Here is a 16465-nt window from a genome sequence, read left to right as displayed (position 1 = left end):
TCTCACCTGGCTTTGTGTCTTGCCAGGAACTCAGCACTCAGAATTGGCAAGACAAAGCCACAGCACTCACAGTTCAGCTGCCCCTGCCCTGGGCATCAGCAAAATTCCCCTTTTTCCTGCCTCCTCCCAGCCAACTCTCAGCAGAGGGCCCAGCACAAGCAAATGTCCAGAGGCGGGAAGACCAGGATAGATGGGAAGCTGCCGGGGGGGAGGAAGCGGAGCTGGGGGCCCTGGGCCAAATTTGATGAGTCAGGCCCTGGCAGGGGAGGCTCACGGACCCAGCAGGGCTCAGGGCCATACCTGGCAGGCCAGGGGAGCCAGGTGGGGACGTGGAGGCAGCGGAATGGTCCCACTTTAAGTACACCTAAGATGTAGAAAGCACGTTTTTGTTGGTTTAACAAAACTGGGCTCCTGCACCACCCAACCCCTAGGCAGTGTGTAAGGGGCTGCAGAGACTCCCGGGGCCCACTTACAGCATGCTGGTGGGGTAGAGGACTAACAGAACCTAAAGGTTGAAAGTGGCACAAGTGATTTGTTGCTCCGGGACCCCCCTCACCCAACAGGGTAGATGTTGAAGCCACCATCTCACAGAGCCAGTATCCACTTCCCACACATTTAGGGACTGTGTGTGTGTATGTGTGTGTGTGTGTGTGTGTGTGTGTGTAAATTTTTTTAATCGAGGTATAGTTAGTTTACAACATATTGTTACTTTCCGCTGAAGAGAAAAGTGATTCAGTATGTATATACATATATACATACACATTCTTTTCTTAATATTCGTTTCCATTATGGCTTATCAGAATATCTAATATAGCTCCCTGTGCTCTACAATAGGACCTTGTTTATCCATTCTGTATGTAATAGTCTGCATCTGCTAACCCCAACCTCTCACTCTATCCCTTTCCCACCCCACTCCCCTTTGGCAACCACAAGTCTGTTCTCTATGTCTGTGAGCCTGTTTCTGTTTCATGTCATATTTGTGTCACATTTTAGATTCCACATATAAGTGATATCATATGATATTTGTCTTTCTTTTCCTGACTTACTTAGTATTATAATCTCTAATTCCATCCATGTTGCTGCAAATGGCATCATTTTGTTCCTTTTTATGGCTGAGTAGTATTCCAGTGTATATACATACCACATCTTTATGCATTCATCTGTTGATGGACATTTAGGTTGTTTCCATGTCTTGGTTATGAACATAGGGATGCATGTATCTTTTTTTTAAAGAACTTTTATTGAGATACAGTTGACATACAATAAACCGCATATATTTAGAGTGTATTACTTGGTATCACAGTCTCCCAATTCGTTCCCCCCCAACCCTCCCCGCCTTCCCCACTTGGTTTCCATATGTTTGTTCTCTACATCTGTGTCTCTGTTTCTGCCTTGCAAACTGGTTGATTTGTACCATTTTTCTATATTCCACACATATGTATTAATATATTTGTTTTTCTCTTTCTGACTCACTTCACTCTGTATGACAGTCTCTAGGTCCATCCATGTCTCTACAAATGTCCCAATTTCAGTCCTTTTTACAGCTGAGTAACATTCCATTGTATATACATACCACATCTTTTTTATCCATTCGTCTGTTGATGGACATTTAGGTTGTTTTGGCTATGAACATAGGGGTGCATGTATCTTTTTGAATTTTAGTTTTGTCTGGATATATGCCCAGGAATGGGGTTGCTGGATCATATGAACTTTATTTTTAGTTTTTCAGGAACCTTCATACTGTTTTCCATAGTGGCTGCACCAACTTACATTCCCCCCAACAGGGTAGGAGGGTTTCCTTTTCTCCACATCCTCTCCAGCATTCGTTATTTGATAACTTTTTTTTTTCTTTTTTCTTTTTTTTGACTGTGTTGTGTCTTTGTTGCTGCACACAGGCTTTCTCTAGTTCTGGCAAGCGGGGACTACTCTTCATTGCAGTGCGTGGGCTTCTCAGTGCAGTGCCTTCTCTTGTTGTGGAGCATGGGCTCTAGGCGTGCAGGCTTCAGTAGTTGCAGCACACAGGCTCAGTAGTTGTGGCATGCGGCCCTAGAGGGCACAGGCTTTAGTAGTTGTGGCACACAAGCTCAGTATCTGTGGCTCATGGGCTCAGTAGTTGTGGCTCATGGGCTCTAGAGCACAGGCTCAGTAGTTGTGGCACCCGGGCTTAGTTGCTCTGTGGTATGTGGGATCTTCCCAGAGCATGGATCAAACCCGTGTCCCCTGCATTGGCAGGCAAATTCTTAACAACTCCACCACCAGGGAAGTCCCTATTTGAGGACTTCTTAATGATGGCCATTCTGACTGGTGTGAGGTGGCACCTCATTGTTTAGATTTGCATTTCTCTAATAATTAGCAATGTTGAGTGTCCTTTCATGTGCCTGTTGGCCAATCAGTATGTCTTCTTTGGAGAAATGTCTATTTAGTTCTTCTGCTCATTTTTTGACTGGATTGTTTGTTTTTTTGTTGTTGAGTTGCACGAGCTGTTTGTATATTTTGGAGATTAATCCTTTGTTGGTCCCATCATTTGCAAATACCTTCTCCCAGTCTGTAGGTTGTCTTTTCATTTTGTTTATGGTTTTCTTCGTTGTGCAAAAGCTTTTAAGTTTGATTAGGTCACATTTGTTCATTTTTGCTTTTATTTCTATTGCTTTGGGAGACTGACCTGAGAAAATACTGATACAATTTACATCAGAATGTTTTGCCTATGTTCTCTTCTAGGAATTTTATGGTGTCATGTCTTATGTTTAAGTCTTTAAGCATTTTGAGTTTATTTGTGTGTATGGTGTGAGGGTGTGTTCTAACATCGTTGATTTACATGCACCTGTCCAACTTTCCCCACACTTCAGTGTTCAGTATCTGGGGCCCTGGCATCCCTGGGTCTGCAAGAGTTGAGTATTAACACAGCCAGGTTTCCAGGGAGTCCAGTCACGAGGGGGCCTTGAGAGCCCAGGATTTGGGTCTTTTGATGGAAGGTGGCAAATCTCCAGAGGCTGAAGCTCAACACTACATGCTCAGTTGAACCACTTCCACTCAGCAGCACGTCCTGTCCCATCTGAACCCCCACAGAGACCTCTGACCCCTAAGCTGAGGCAGGCATGCCCTGGAGATATCCCTAGGCAAGTCCCGGAGCACTGACAAGGAACAGAAGAGGAGTGGGGCTCATCTGCTGCTCCCCTGGGAATGCCAGACCTGCTCTGGAACTCAGTTTTCCCATCTGATCCCAGGCCCGCAAAACATGCCCTGGAAGAGCCTGGCCACCTCCGGAGGTCAGACGGGTGCACTCAAATCCATGGGTACATACAGACACAGGCATGTGCAAGTGTGCACACACACAGGCAGACACACGCCTAAATGCACATGCACACAGGCAAGCACACACTCACGCAGGCACTGCACACATATATACACCTATACATTCATGCACACACGTACACGTTAGCCCACATAAGCACAATAAAGTACACAAACACATATGCACGTGAAGAGAAATGCAGAAAAGCACATCCATGCACGTGCACACACAGTACACAAACAGGCAAGATACACACATGCATTCACAAAGGCATAAACACACAGACATAAACACGCAAATATACACAGACAAATATGTCATGTCATTGCCTTGTTTGGTGCCAGTAAAGGATGCACGCACACACCCTGTACACAGAGCAGATATGCACACCCACCCAATCCGCTGGAAACATGGAGGCATGTAGAGGCCTCACCCAGGTCAGATCCAGCCTTCGGTAGAGGGCAAATGCAATGTCCACCTTTCCCTCTTGACTCCCTGTTGAGCATGGAATCCTGGTCCAGTCACCAGCCTTTCTCAATCACCTCCTGTGTGACCCTCTGAGCCTCCACTTCCTCATCAGTAAAATGATGTGGGTGCCCATTCGCCAGGGCTGGTGTGAGCTAGGTAAGGAGCAGTGCTGAGCTCAGTGCTGGACAGGGGTCAGGTGCTTCTTGCTTGCTTTTCCCTCTACTCCCTGCTGCCAGGCCCACCGCCCATTGCTGCCACCCCCGGAACTTGAGGCCTTCTCCTCCCCCTTCTGAGCCTGGACCCTATGGAACATCTCTCCCTGCTCTGGAGCAGGGGCTGGACTATCACCAGGGTCTCTCCCAGAGGGTTTGGGGAGTGGCATACAGGGGTGCAGAGTCAGCAGTTGAGGGATTGGGGCCATGCCAGCCTGCTTAGGAGGGCTGGGGGCTGAGCTGGATTCACCTGTCCTTGTCTCTGATTGGCTTTCGGATACCAACAAGCCCCAAATCCTACTAAGCAGCCCCAACAGGGCCTGCACAGGTCTGTGGACAGCCAGTTGATTGCCAGTTCTGGGGTCAGAAGGGTGTCTGGGGAGGCCAGAGGCTGGCCTGAGCCTGGCTTTGGGGATCTTCTCCATCCAGAAGAGCCAACTGACCACCTTGTTTCTTCACCTCCTGCCGGGACCATGGGGGCTGGGGCCAGTGCTGAGGAGAAGCATTCAAGGGAGTTGGAAAAGAAGCTGAAAGAAGATGCTGAGAAGGATGCTCGAACCGTGAAACTGCTGCTTCTGGGTAAGGGTGTGGCCTAAGGTGAGGCCGCTGCTACTAGTCTGGGCAGGCAGGTGGCCCTTCTGTGAAGTAGGGAAACAGATTGAGCAGGAAACAGAGTGGGAGCCCTGGCCAAGCAAGATCAGGCCTGACAGGTGATACCTTGGCTCCCTAAGGCTGGGTATCCCACAAAAGCCCTCTCCAGAGGGCCCAGCCTCAGGCAAACTCCCCTCCCAAGAAGTTTGTGCCAATCACACTTTTGTAGAGATGTGTGTATGAGGCCCACTTTTGCCCTGGCTGTGCTCCCTCAAACACCAGGCTTGATGGGCCTGTTGGGCAGGGCTCAGAAACCAGGGGCCTCCTTGGGGGTCCTACAACAAGCCTGCTCCCTTGGGAAGGAGGAGGTCACAGGCCCCCTGAGAGGAGGCAGCCCCTAGGACCACCCAGGTCCACAGACAATAGCCCTCAGTTTCCAGAGCTTTATTGTTGACAGACCTGCAGAACAGCTAAAGGGGGTAGAGGGGTACTGAGGCCCAGAGGGGAATAGATAAAGCCATGTCCTGGGTCCCGTGGGTAGTGAGGGGAGATGGGGCTGATCTAGTACCTCAAGGCCATTTCCTCCCCACCAAGGGAAGGAGGAGCTGCTTTGAGAGGGCAGTGCAGGCTCTAACCAGGCTCTCTGGGGTCCAGCCAGACAGCTGGACGTGGGCAGAGGGACCAAGCCAGAGTACCCCAGGGAAGACAGAGAGGCTAAGCCAGAAATCCCATTAACTATGTCCAACACCTGCATGAGAGCAGCCTCAGAGGGGCTGTCAGCTCTGTCCTCTCCCTCAGCAAAAGGCGCTAATTCCCTCTGAGCCTCTTGGAGACACTCCCTCCCACCCCAGGTGAAAAGCAGTGGTTGACCTGGCTCAAATAATTCCATGCATGCAGTACCAGAGTCTTCCACAAGGTGGAGCTCCAGGTTTCTTTATTTTTGGCCTCAGAATTAATAAAATACTGAGTATACCAGGGTCTCGGAGACTCCCCCGCACAGTCGAGGTTGTCGATTCCCCTCGTCACCCTCCTTCTGTCACTCCTGACATTTACGTTTTGCCGCCAGGGCATCATGAGCTTACTTTAGAGCGTGGGGGAAAAACAGGCGGGATAGACGGGGTGGTGCAGCCGGCGCGTCTCTCAGGCAGCGTTTCTATTCCAGGTGCCGGTGAGTCCGGGAAGAGTACCATTGTCAAGCAGATGAAGTGAGTGCCCCTGCCCTACCTGAGGCCCCTGGGGGTGGGCGCACGCACGAGGTCTGTCCCCCACCTACCCAAGAGGCACTGACCCGGCTCCCCACGGCCGCAGGATTATCCACCAGGATGGGTACTCGCTGGAAGAGTGCCTCGAATTCATTGCCATCATCTATGGCAACACGCTACAGTCCATCTTGGCCATCGTGCGCGCCATGACCACGCTCAACATCCAGTACGGAGACTCTGCGCGTCAGGTGTGCCAAGAGACTAGTTGAACAGGGTCTCTGGGGACTCGAAGTGCGATGCCGGGCCCAAGTCCATGGTCACACCAACCACTCCCCTGCCCCCAGGACGATGCCCGGAAGCTGATGCACATGGCGGACACCATCGAGGAGGGCACGATGCCCAAGGAAATGTCAGACATCATCCAGCGGCTGTGGAAGGACTCGGGTATCCAGGCCTGTTTCGACCGCGCCTCGGAGTACCAGCTCAACGACTCCGCTGGCTAGTGAGAGCACAGGCGGGGCGCGGGGTGAGGGTGGGGGTGGGGCGGGCGTGGCCCTGCCACGCCCCCTCCACCCAAACCTACCTACACCCCCGATCTCCCACAGCTACCTCTCAGACCTGGAGCGCCTGGTAACCCCGGGCTACGTGCCCACTGAACAGGACGTGCTGCGCTCGCGTGTCAAGACTACGGGTATCATTGAGACGCAATTCTCTTTCAAGGACCTCAACTTCCGGTACGACCCGGCGCCCTAGCTTTCGCCCTGGGGGCCTGCCCGCAAGTTCACCGCCCGAGGCCCCTTCTGGTCCCAGAGATCCCATTCCTAGGAGAGACCCTGACCCTTCTCGGACAGCCCACCCGCAGAAAGGCCGGGCCCCTCCGGATGCCGGTCTCATCTAGGTGCCTCCCAGCCAGCATTAGGAAGCCGGGGGGTGCCTGTGGGCACGTCCGGGGGACTCGATGCGCGGGTTCAGGTTCCCATGGGCCCGCAGGATGTTCGATGTGGGCGGGCAGCGCTCAGAGCGCAAGAAGTGGATCCACTGCTTCGAGGGTGTGACCTGCATCATCTTCATCGCGGCGCTGAGCGCCTACGACATGGTGCTGGTGGAAGACGACGAAGTGGTGAGTGCCCAGCAGGGCCTGAGCGTTTGAGCTGGGAGTAGGAGAGCGGAAAGCAGAGATGGCGCTGCGGGCGCGGGGAGCATCTGAGAGAGGAATTCGTCCCAGAGCGGTCTGAAGGAGGAGATGAGGCAGCCTGCTGCCCTGCTCAGGGGAGCGAAGGGGGAGACGGTCTTGGAGCTGTCCGGGCAGGGAGGCCCCGGAGCCCAGAGAGCAGGGGTCGGCCCTTTGGCCGCAGCCAGGTGGAGGCGGCGGCAGCTGTCCCCCGGTGCCTGACCGCCTCTGCCCTCCTCAGAACCGCATGCACGAGAGCCTGCACCTCTTCAACAGTATCTGCAACCACCGCTACTTCGCCACCACGTCCATCGTGCTCTTCCTTAACAAGAAGGACGTTTTCTTCGAGAAGATAAAGAAGGCGCACCTCAGCATCTGTTTTCCGGACTACAATGGTGAGACCCTCAGCCAGCCGCCAGGCGGCGCCCGAAACCCACGCTCTTGGCCTGTGCTCCTCCCGCCGCGGGGAGGATTCGCGACAGGGAGTGAGAACCCCCCCATTCCCCGCCAGGGCCCAACACGTATGAGGACGCGGGCAATTACATCAAGGTGCAGTTCCTCGAGCTCAACATGCGACGCGACGTGAAGGAGATCTATTCCCACATGACATGCGCCACCGACACACAGAACGTCAAGTTTGTCTTCGACGCTGTCACCGACATCATCATCAAGGAGAACCTCAAAGACTGCGGCCTCTTCTGAGGTGGCTTCTCGCGGACCGGGGCGCTCCCCTGTCGTGCCTCTTGGTCTCAATACCCTAAGCCCCATCCCCAGCTCCCCAATCCCAGCTCCCCATCCCACCTCGACTGCAGGCCCCTCCCCGCCTCTCCAGACCCACTCCACTGCCTGCCCTCTGGCCCCCAATTTCCAGACCCTACTGCTTCCAGGCCCCACCCTGACTCCTCAGGCTCCACCCCATGGCCACAGGCCCCTCCCCTGCCTCACAAGCCCCACCCACTCAATCTCTTTTGACCCCACCCCAACCCCCCAGGTGTCACTGCTTCCAAGCCCACCTCCAGCTGTCTCTCAACTGAAACCCAATTATTTTGGTGCTTAGGAATGTTGACCCCCGTTCCTTTTTCTCTTCACAGGTGCCTGAACTCATGCGTTCCTGAGACCCTGTAGCCCTTGCCACCTTGTAGACCCAATCCACATGACCCTATCCGCCCGCCAGGACTCCTGGGCCCCAGGCTGTGGCCTCCACCAGTCACAGACTCAAAGCCCTAAGCCCTGCTAGCCTTGAGGCCCTAGCCCTCCCCCATGGCTCCCAGGCCTCCCAGAGTCCAGTGTCCCCAGCCACCCCAGCACTGCCCTTCACGGCCTGGCAGCACTGGCCTGCAAGACCCACCACAGCCAGCCGCAGCTAGGAGCACGCAGGACTTGGTGCAGCTGCAGCTCACGGTGACTCAGCAGTACCCCACTGACCAATCTCCTGCTGCTCTCCTGCCCCAGGAGGCCCGTGACTCACCTGGTGGGTCTGGGTTCAGCAAACAACCCTCCCTCCCAGGGCTCCATGAAGGGCAGGGGGACAGGCCAGGGAGCCCTCCTCCAAGCAGGCCTGCTGCTTACCACCAGCCCATTGTAGCTTTACCACGTCCATGTGACAAGTGTGACGCCCACCTGCCCAGTGGCCAGTGACTGCCCCGCCCAGCAGTTTCAGGGTCCAAGCAGTTTCAAAGTGCAAGCCAGCTCTGGCCTGTGCAGCTCAGACAGAGAGCAGTTAGTGAGTGTGGGCAAGCCTGGGAGCTCCTGGTACCAGGAAGAGACTCAATCTGGACCCTTCCCCACATATCCTAGCCTCTTCCCCGACAGGCTCTGCCCCCTCCATCCTTGGACACTGGATTCATGTCCTACTCACTCACCCACACACAGTACTCCAGGCCAGTCTGTCGAGGGAGGATACTGTTGACACCAGCTGTGGCCAATGGTCGAATTGTCCTGAGGGGTGGCTGGGGGCAGAGTCCGGCTCCCATCGATCAGCCCCAGGCAGAGGATTTGGGACAGGAAGGAGGCCCAGATTGTGCCCAGAGGGGTCTGCCTCAGGTACGGTCATAAGCAAACCCAGGTCACCCTCTTGTCCCTGCCAGCAGCTTTTCTCACCCTTCCCATGCAGGGCCCATTCCCTGGGGGGAAAAACCGAGGGCCGCGCCTGAACCATCAGTGACAAAGGCCCATGTCCCCATACCCCTGCTCCCTACTTCCTCATCAACCACCAAGTCCTTGCTAAGGCCCATTGGCCAGGGCCTGTGCTGTAGTTGAGGGCAAGGAGCATGTGTCTAACAAGGCCAGGGCATAATTTGTAATCCCTTCAGCTAGATACACAGACTCAGCAATAAACCTTTGCATCAGCCCCCAGCTGTCCTTTCTTGGGGGGAGGGGGAGAGGGTTAATGGTCATGAATCATGCACATTTATTAAGCGCCCAGTGCTGGACTGGATGTGAATGGGAACACGGTCCCTTCCAGGGAGAAGCACCTGACCTCACATGGTGGGGAACACTCTTGGGGGCACGGGATACATTTGGGTGTCTTGAGAGGGGTTTGGAGGGAAAGGAGCCATGGGAAATGTTCGCAAGGACGATCTCGGATCAAGAGGGGGTTGTGAGATGGAAGCTCATTCTGGCAGGGACAGTAGGGTGTCTAAGACCCAGGAACATGGGCTTGTGGACCACAGGCGTTCAGTGGCGCAGGAGCAGGGAAGGGGAGATGGGGTGGGGAGACGGGGCAGGGGCCATACACCAGCCTAAGGGCCTGTGCTTCCTCCAGAGGATGATGGGTCTCGGAAGCCCTTGAAGCTGGGACATAACTGCAGGGCTGGGATTAGGGTGAGGCAGAGGCACTCACCTCAGGTATAAAATTTAAGGTGATGCCAAAAAAATCGGTAATCCAGATAAATATTAATGCAATACTTTCAAAAATCAAAATGTTATGCAAAAGAAATCCATAATGAACAAATATCCAAATTTTAAATAAAGGCAAGATCCAAGAGAGCCCTGCAGAGCCATCTTGGACCCTGAAGCAAAAGGAAAAATGTCCACTCCTATAAATGTTTTTATGTACTTTTAAAGGTTAATTTTTTTTTCACAGAACATTGAAGTAGTTGAAAAAACATCAAACAAATTGAAAGTAGGTATATTAAAACTCACATTACTTTAAGCTTAAATATTTTATTTATACCTAAAACAGAATTTATACTTTTACTTTTTTTGGTTTTAATGGAAATAAAATCATCAATGATATTATCCAATCTGTTTCTGGAAAAAATAATCATTAAAATTTTTCATAAAAACATGTATATAGGGGCATACATTTTTCCTGGGGGCTGGACATAGGGGAGGAGAGGAGTGGGGCTGGGAGGGTCCATGAGGAAGAGACTTATGTCATTATCCTGTGAGGCCACGATCTGCAAGGAGTGGGACTCAGTGATGAGGGTCTGGATCTGTGCAGTGACCAAGTGCGTGTGATGCCCCCACCGAGCTGGGGCTGCACAGGAGGGTTGAGGGAACTAAGTTTTCTGGACCCATGGCCACTTGGGGGCGAGGTCCAGGAGTCAGCCCAATGCTTGGGGCTGGACAGAAGGCAGCACGAGGGCAGCATCCTCAATGTCCAGGCGGAAGTGGCACTGTGAGCCTGTGTGGGCCTGGAAGGGGAGAGTGAGGGTGCGTAGGCCAGAGCATGCGGTGGAGGTGAGGACACCGGATGGGTTATGGAGCCCAGGACATGTGGGCAACCACATGGTGCTGTTCAGAGGCCTGAGGGGAGGATGTGGCTCAGGCCAGTGGTTCAGGACCCAGCTGGCTGGTTTTGGGCCTGGCTGAGCTGGGCTGCTCATTCCTGCTCAGCACCCTCTGCCCCAACAATTTATTGGAGTGAGATGGCGCACCGGTGAGTGATGGGGGGATTTTATGGGGTGGGGCAAGGTGGAAGACAGAAGGCTTTGAGAAGCTGGAGGTGGCAGGCTTGAGACAGAGGAAGCTGTAGGGAGAGATGTGCTAATGGGGTCCTCCGCGTAGCCATCTTCTCTTCAAAGGAAGGTACTGAGCTCCCCAGACTTTCAAGGCAGGGGACAGAGAGGAGGCCAAACACCAGGCAGGGGCTGGACCCCACGCTCCAGGTTCTGACCCTAGGGACTGGGATTCAGAAACAATATTCTTGGATCCCATGGACTGGGGACGCTGCCTGGCCTCAAGCTGTCCTGTTCATGGCCAGCAAGTATGGGGAGGGCGCAAGTCTCCTGGCCTGAAGCCTCCTCAGCCCACTTACCACACTGGTGTAATTACACCCTAACGAGCAGGATCAATGGATGCCCAATGCCTGATTCACAGTCCAGGGCAGAGGATGAGAGAGAGCTAGCCCAGAGTCGCGCAGCGGCCACACCCTAGTCTTGGAGGCAGGGGGCATTTATCGTGGGCATCTCCAGCCTCCACCATCCCTGCCTGATCTCAGCATCAAGGTGCCCCTGGGGCCCTTCACGGCCTTCGACTCTGGCTCTGGCGGGACTAACCTGGCCCAGCCATGGAACAGAGATTAGGCAGGCCTGGTGAACAGTTAATGCTGCTGACGTCAGGGCCTGGTCGGGTGGCCACTGGGGGCTTGGGCCCTCCCCACAGCCAGTACCATGTGACCTGGGCTCATTAAGCCGCTTCAGTGGTCAGAGAAGCTGGGGGCCAAATCTCAGGGGAGAGGGGGACTGTGGGGGCAGGCTCCAGCCAGGAGGTTACCAGCTCTGTGGACTCAGGCCAGGGGAGAACCAGACGGGAGGGTTGGCCTATGGGTTCCCTCTATACTTCCACACCCCTAAACCCCTGCTTGTGCCCAAAGAGAAGGCTTCCAGACACCAAGCTGGGCAGAGTGTAGTCAGGAGCTGTGGGTGTGGGTATCCTCAACCCTGGGTTGTGGAGGTGAGAGCCACTCTCTCCTGTGAGGCCTTGAAAGCCTTAACAGGACTCCAGGCCAAGGGTCCTGCCCCTGCACCCAGCCCTCCAGCTGTCAGTGCTCATCCCACACTCACTCAGGGTTCCCTGTGGCCAAGCTGTTTCTTCCACCCATGGTGCCCTCTCTTCCCTACTCTGGCATATGCCTTTCTTCCCCTTGGCAGAGCCAAGCCCACAGATTGCTTCTCCATCAGGCTTTTCCTGATCTACATGCTCTAACCTGGCAGGAGCGTTCCTGTCTAGAGGGCCCACACAGAGCACTTGGAGACACCGAGGCTGGGGCTGTGTGGCGGTGTGGCAAGGGGAGCTGCAGTCAGTCTAGGAAGAGCTGGCTCTTCCTGGGGGCTCAGGCAGAGTTCTCTGAGGTGATCTTTCATTTGGGTGTTGAAGGGCAAGTGAGAGTTTGCCAAGGAGGTGGGACAGGATGGGGAACCAGGAGGGCAGAGGCACAGGGAGGTGCAGGCTGGCATGTTCTTGGAACAGCAGGAACATGCGTGGCCAGCTGGGCAGTGGGTGAGGTGAAGAGGCCAACTGGGGAGAGGAGCAGGTAGAGAGGGATGTCAGGGAGCCCAGCTGGTGTGAGGCATGTGCCTGCACGGTGTCTGAGGAATCAGTGGACACACATGCTAGGCTCTGGGGAGGACTGGGTTGGAGGTGAAGATGGGGCCTCACTGTAAAGGAGGATCTCATGACACTATGCAGACGGTGTGCCAGGGGAGGCGCTGGCATGGTGAGAGTGGCTGCCTAGCTGGAGGCTGAGAAGACATGACTAAAGAGGGAGGAACAGAGCAAAGGGCTGCCAGGACCCCGGAAGGAGGGTCTGAGTGATCCTGGGACCCTAAGTTCTGCCTCATGTATCTGGCAGTTCCTTGGGCCTGTGTCTCAGTTTCCGGAGATTGGGCAGTGAAGGTAGGGGGCCTGGGCGGAAGGATGAGATAAAGCTCCCCTGACCTTCCACTCCAGGTGGCTGCCCCCAGCACTCCAGCTGTGTGGATGGACGTTCCCTCCAGCCTCTGGGAGAAGGTGCCTGGTACCTCTCAGAGCCCCATAACGGCTGCAGGCTGTCCGGCCACCTCAGGCTGGGCTGGGAGATTTGGCAGGTGGCGGGAAAAACCTCTGAGCTGCGTTTGCCCTGGCTGGGGCCCAGGCCTGGTATCAATAAACAGGCAGCCCCAACCCTAGGCTGGCCACGACTGGCCTGGCCCAGGGACCCCACATCACGCCGCCTTCAGGCCTTCCACAGCAGCCAAGCCCAGCCGGCCCCCGCTCCCTCCAGTCTGGATTGAGGACCCCAACACCCACATGCTGGGTGACCTTGAAGCCAGGCCTGGCTCCACAGGAACTGCCAATAGGAGCACCCAGCCCTTTGCAAATAGCTTCCATGAGCATCCAGGATGTCTGGAAGTGGGAGGTGGGGGGCAAACCTGAGACCCTGGTCAGCACCTCTCCTATTCGACTCTGTCCCACAGGCAGTCCTCAAGCCGCTTCGGAGGGTGAGAGTCTTAGGGTCTCTCATGACCAAGGTAAACTGTGATCTGGGAATTACACCAGCCCCAGATCAAGAGGGAGAGCCAGTCCCTTCCTATTTTTCAGCCATCAGCAGGGAGGGAGCTTTGATAGTTTGAGGTTTTCAAGGATTGCCACCATCCCAAAGCCTCTCTCTTTAGTCCTCCCAGCCCCCTGGCACTCCAAGTCAAAGCTGAGTCCCCTGCCCTTGGCTCACAGCTTCCCGTTAACCTTCTCCCTCAGGCCAGGGGAAAAGACAGAGCCATTTCCTTGTGACACTGAGGGAAACTGAGGTATGCTAGGGCTTGGCTGTGGTGGTGCTGTGAGTCAGTAGGAAGAGAATTCTGGAGTCCCGACTCCCAGCTCAGGGCAGGGAAGTGGTGAGGCCTGTCCTCTGAGGGCATTCTCCCCAATGCCAGGGAGAGGGGGCAGACATGACACAAAGACATCCAGCTTGACTAGGAACAGCAGAGGCCATGGATTAATCGGATCAGAGCCAGTGGCTGAGAAGCAAGGGACAAAGCTATTCTGCAAACACCCCCGTCCCAGCTCACCCCCAAGGTCAAGGCCTCCTCCAGCTCCCTGCTGGTTGTACTTGAGCAGGTGGGCCTTAACACCCACCACCTACCTCTGAGCACTAATGCCTTGGGTGGGAAGCAGGCAAGGGTGGGATAGGAGCCCTCAGCCAGGAACGGGGCCACCCTAAAACCCCTTCCAAGAGGCACCAAGTCCCAGGCCCCACTTCCCATGGGCAAATACAGCTGTCTCCTGCTCTTTAGAAATAAATAAATGGCGGGGCGGGGGGGGGGGGGGGCGGTGGCACGCCCAGGGAGATCTAGGCAAGGCTCAGCAGGAGCCAAGCCTTGCTCCATCCCCATCCTCACTGCCCCTACCCGTGTCTACCCTCAATCTCTTCTGACTATCTGGGGTGAAGACAGAACTGGTGCAGGGAGCCCCTGTCCTCACCCTATCTCACCTCTGCTTGCCAAGGGTGAGGCAGGCAGAAAAGACATCTTGTGCCTAAGTGATGTCTCAAAGTCCCCCATTCAAAGCACCCTTCGCTGAGGTTAAGCAGAGCCCTGTTCCCATTCCTCTTAGCTGAAGAGCCCCTTCTGGCTTGAGGGGAGTGAGGGCAGAGCATTTCAGGGGTTAAGGGGGCGCTCAGAGACCTCAGAGAGAATCCGTTTTGGACTAAAGCATTCCCCCAACAAGACTCAACTGAGCCCCTCCCGGAACAGCTGCTCTCCTACCTAGGAGCTCCTTAGCGCTCGGGCTGCCCCTTTGCTCCAGGCCGGTGGAGGGCCCCAGCCTCTCCCCAGACCCGCCCCTCCTCCCGCGGGCCGCTGGGGATTGGCGGGCCGGGGGCGGGGCGGGGGCGGGGGCGGGGCCGGGCGCCCTTCATCCCCCGCCGCCGCGCTCAGCCGGGAGCAGAGCCGACAGCACCCGCCTGAGCGGAGCACCGCGCGTCCCACTCGCGAGGCCAGGTACCAGTGGGGATGCCCACCCCCGCCCGGGGCAGCGAGAGGGCGGAGCCCTACTGTCCACTTTCGCGTCCGGAGCTGGGCTCTGGGCAGGTCCCCTCGCTCCAGCCTCCGGGGAGCCAAAGCCGCGAGCGCTCCAGGCGCAGGTCTAGGGACCTGCCAGCTCCCAGCTGGAGCTGATGTCCCAGAAGGGGCACCTCGTCGTCTCGGGGCCTCTCGCAGGGCCGGGCGGGATGGCAGGAGGTCGGCGGCACCCGGGGCTGGGGTTACAGGACGCCCTTTGGAGGCTGGGATGGCACGCGATGGGCTTCCCAAGGCACGGCCCACGGGGACGGGCTCGAGAGGGTCCCGAAGAGGGGCCTAAGAGGGCCTGGGAGCAGGCCCTGGGGCGCTGCCCCGACGGGCGCCTGACGAGTAAATCGTCCCGGCTGGCAAGCCGGGCGTCAGGGTATATTTATCCCGCTGCGTTAGGCAGGGGCTTGAGGGCAGGTCGGGCCAGGCTGCCTGAGGGGCCGCGGGGCACATGTTGGCCGCAGAGCCCGTGCCATTTGCAGCCAGGCCAGCGGGCACGGCGGGCGCAGGGCTAGTGTGGCTCCCTGGACTGAGGGCGGGCCTCGGTCTGCGCTTCTCTCCGCCACGCGCGCTGGGACAGGGGTGTGAGAGCGGCCAGCGCGCGCAGGGGCGGAGGGAAAGGACCCGGACTAGGTTTGCAGGAGCCCGCCCCCGCCCGACTGGCCCCTGCGATTGGCCACAGAGAGTGCGTGAGTTTGTTTACTCCCCGGGAGGGGGGAGGCCAGGGGTGGGGCCTGTGGGAATCCACCCTCTCCCCCACAGTGACCTGAGCCCAGGTATAGGCTGTGGGACAGGTCTGAGGGGGACTAAATCAAAGGTCCTTGCACCATGGGGGACAGACATCTTGACCCAGGTGCATCCTTCCTTCAGCCAGCCAGTCCTGTCACCCTTCCTTCCATGACTGCTTTGGGCCACTATGCTGGCCCTGAAAGAGGCCCTACCTCTTTAGTACACAGTCTGGCATGGGGGCTCACTTCCTTCTGGGAAGGAAGTAAATCCCTCAGAGGTTCTCAGTCTGGAACATAGAAAGCTGGAGAGATCCAAGGACAGGTCCCTTTTGAGAGGGGGAGGTTCTGCACAACCATGGAAGACTTCCTGCAGAAAGCACCAAAGGTGGGAGAAATCAGGGGTGGATGAGGCCAGGCCTGGCACATTCCAAGAGGGCTGGAATGCTGGAATCAGGAATGAGACTATCTGACTCCTTGAGGTTGAGGGCTGGGGGCTGTGTCTCTGGGGAGGGTGGAGGTGTATGTCTCAGAATTTTGTTCTGTCTGGGCCTATAGAGCCCCCATCCTCACTGGCTTCTCAAGCCACCCTTTGTCCACTACTGATTCTTTGGGCCCATGTCACAAACATGCTGCATCCAGGCTCCAGGTGGCAAGATCATGAGAGCTGGTTGTTCCTGTCCTAGTGCCTGCTGTCCTAGCAAGTAGCCTTGGAGCCCTGGACAAATGGAGAAACTGAGGTGCAATAGGACAGGCTGGGTGGTTCATGGTCTCTTGGTAGGGACAGGGAAGGTTTTTGAGCTAAACTGAGTG

General features: G+C 55.9%; 1 protein-coding gene across 1 annotated transcript; it reads left to right on the top strand.

Annotated features, from left to right (window-relative positions):
- The first annotated feature begins 82 nt into the window (after positions 1–82).
- On the top strand, positions 83–9281 carry GNAT1 (G protein subunit alpha transducin 1). Its single transcript, XM_057704679.1, has 9 exons — positions 83–4551; positions 5726–5768; positions 5872–6013; positions 6110–6267; positions 6371–6499; positions 6756–6885; positions 7178–7331; positions 7448–7639; positions 8028–9281. The coding sequence occupies exons 1-8, from the start codon at positions 4446–4448 to the stop codon at positions 7636–7638; spliced, it is 1053 nt and encodes a 350-aa protein (XP_057560662.1). The 5' UTR covers positions 83–4445; the 3' UTR covers position 7639; positions 8028–9281.
- The last annotated feature ends 7184 nt before the right edge of the window (positions 9282–16465 follow it).

Source organism: Hippopotamus amphibius, chromosome 13 (genome assembly GCF_030028045.1).
Source record: "Hippopotamus amphibius kiboko isolate mHipAmp2 chromosome 13, mHipAmp2.hap2, whole genome shotgun sequence".
NCBI classification, from domain to species: domain Eukaryota; kingdom Metazoa; phylum Chordata; class Mammalia; order Artiodactyla; family Hippopotamidae; genus Hippopotamus; species Hippopotamus amphibius.
This window is presented reverse-complemented; position numbering and strand designations above follow the sequence as displayed.

Excerpts from the sequence above, each read along its gene's own strand:
- GNAT1 (XM_057704679.1), top strand. The coding sequence starts at position 4,446 with ATGGGGGCTGGGGCCAGTGCTGAGGAGAAGCATTCAAGGGAGTTGGAA. Across the intron at positions 6,014-6,109 it reads ACGGAGACTCTGCGCGTCAG|GACGATGCCCGGAAGCTGAT; the intron begins GTGTGCCAAGAG and ends CCCTGCCCCCAG. Across the intron at positions 6,268-6,370 it reads CTCAACGACTCCGCTGGCTA|CTACCTCTCAGACCTGGAGC; the intron begins GTGAGAGCACAG and ends GATCTCCCACAG.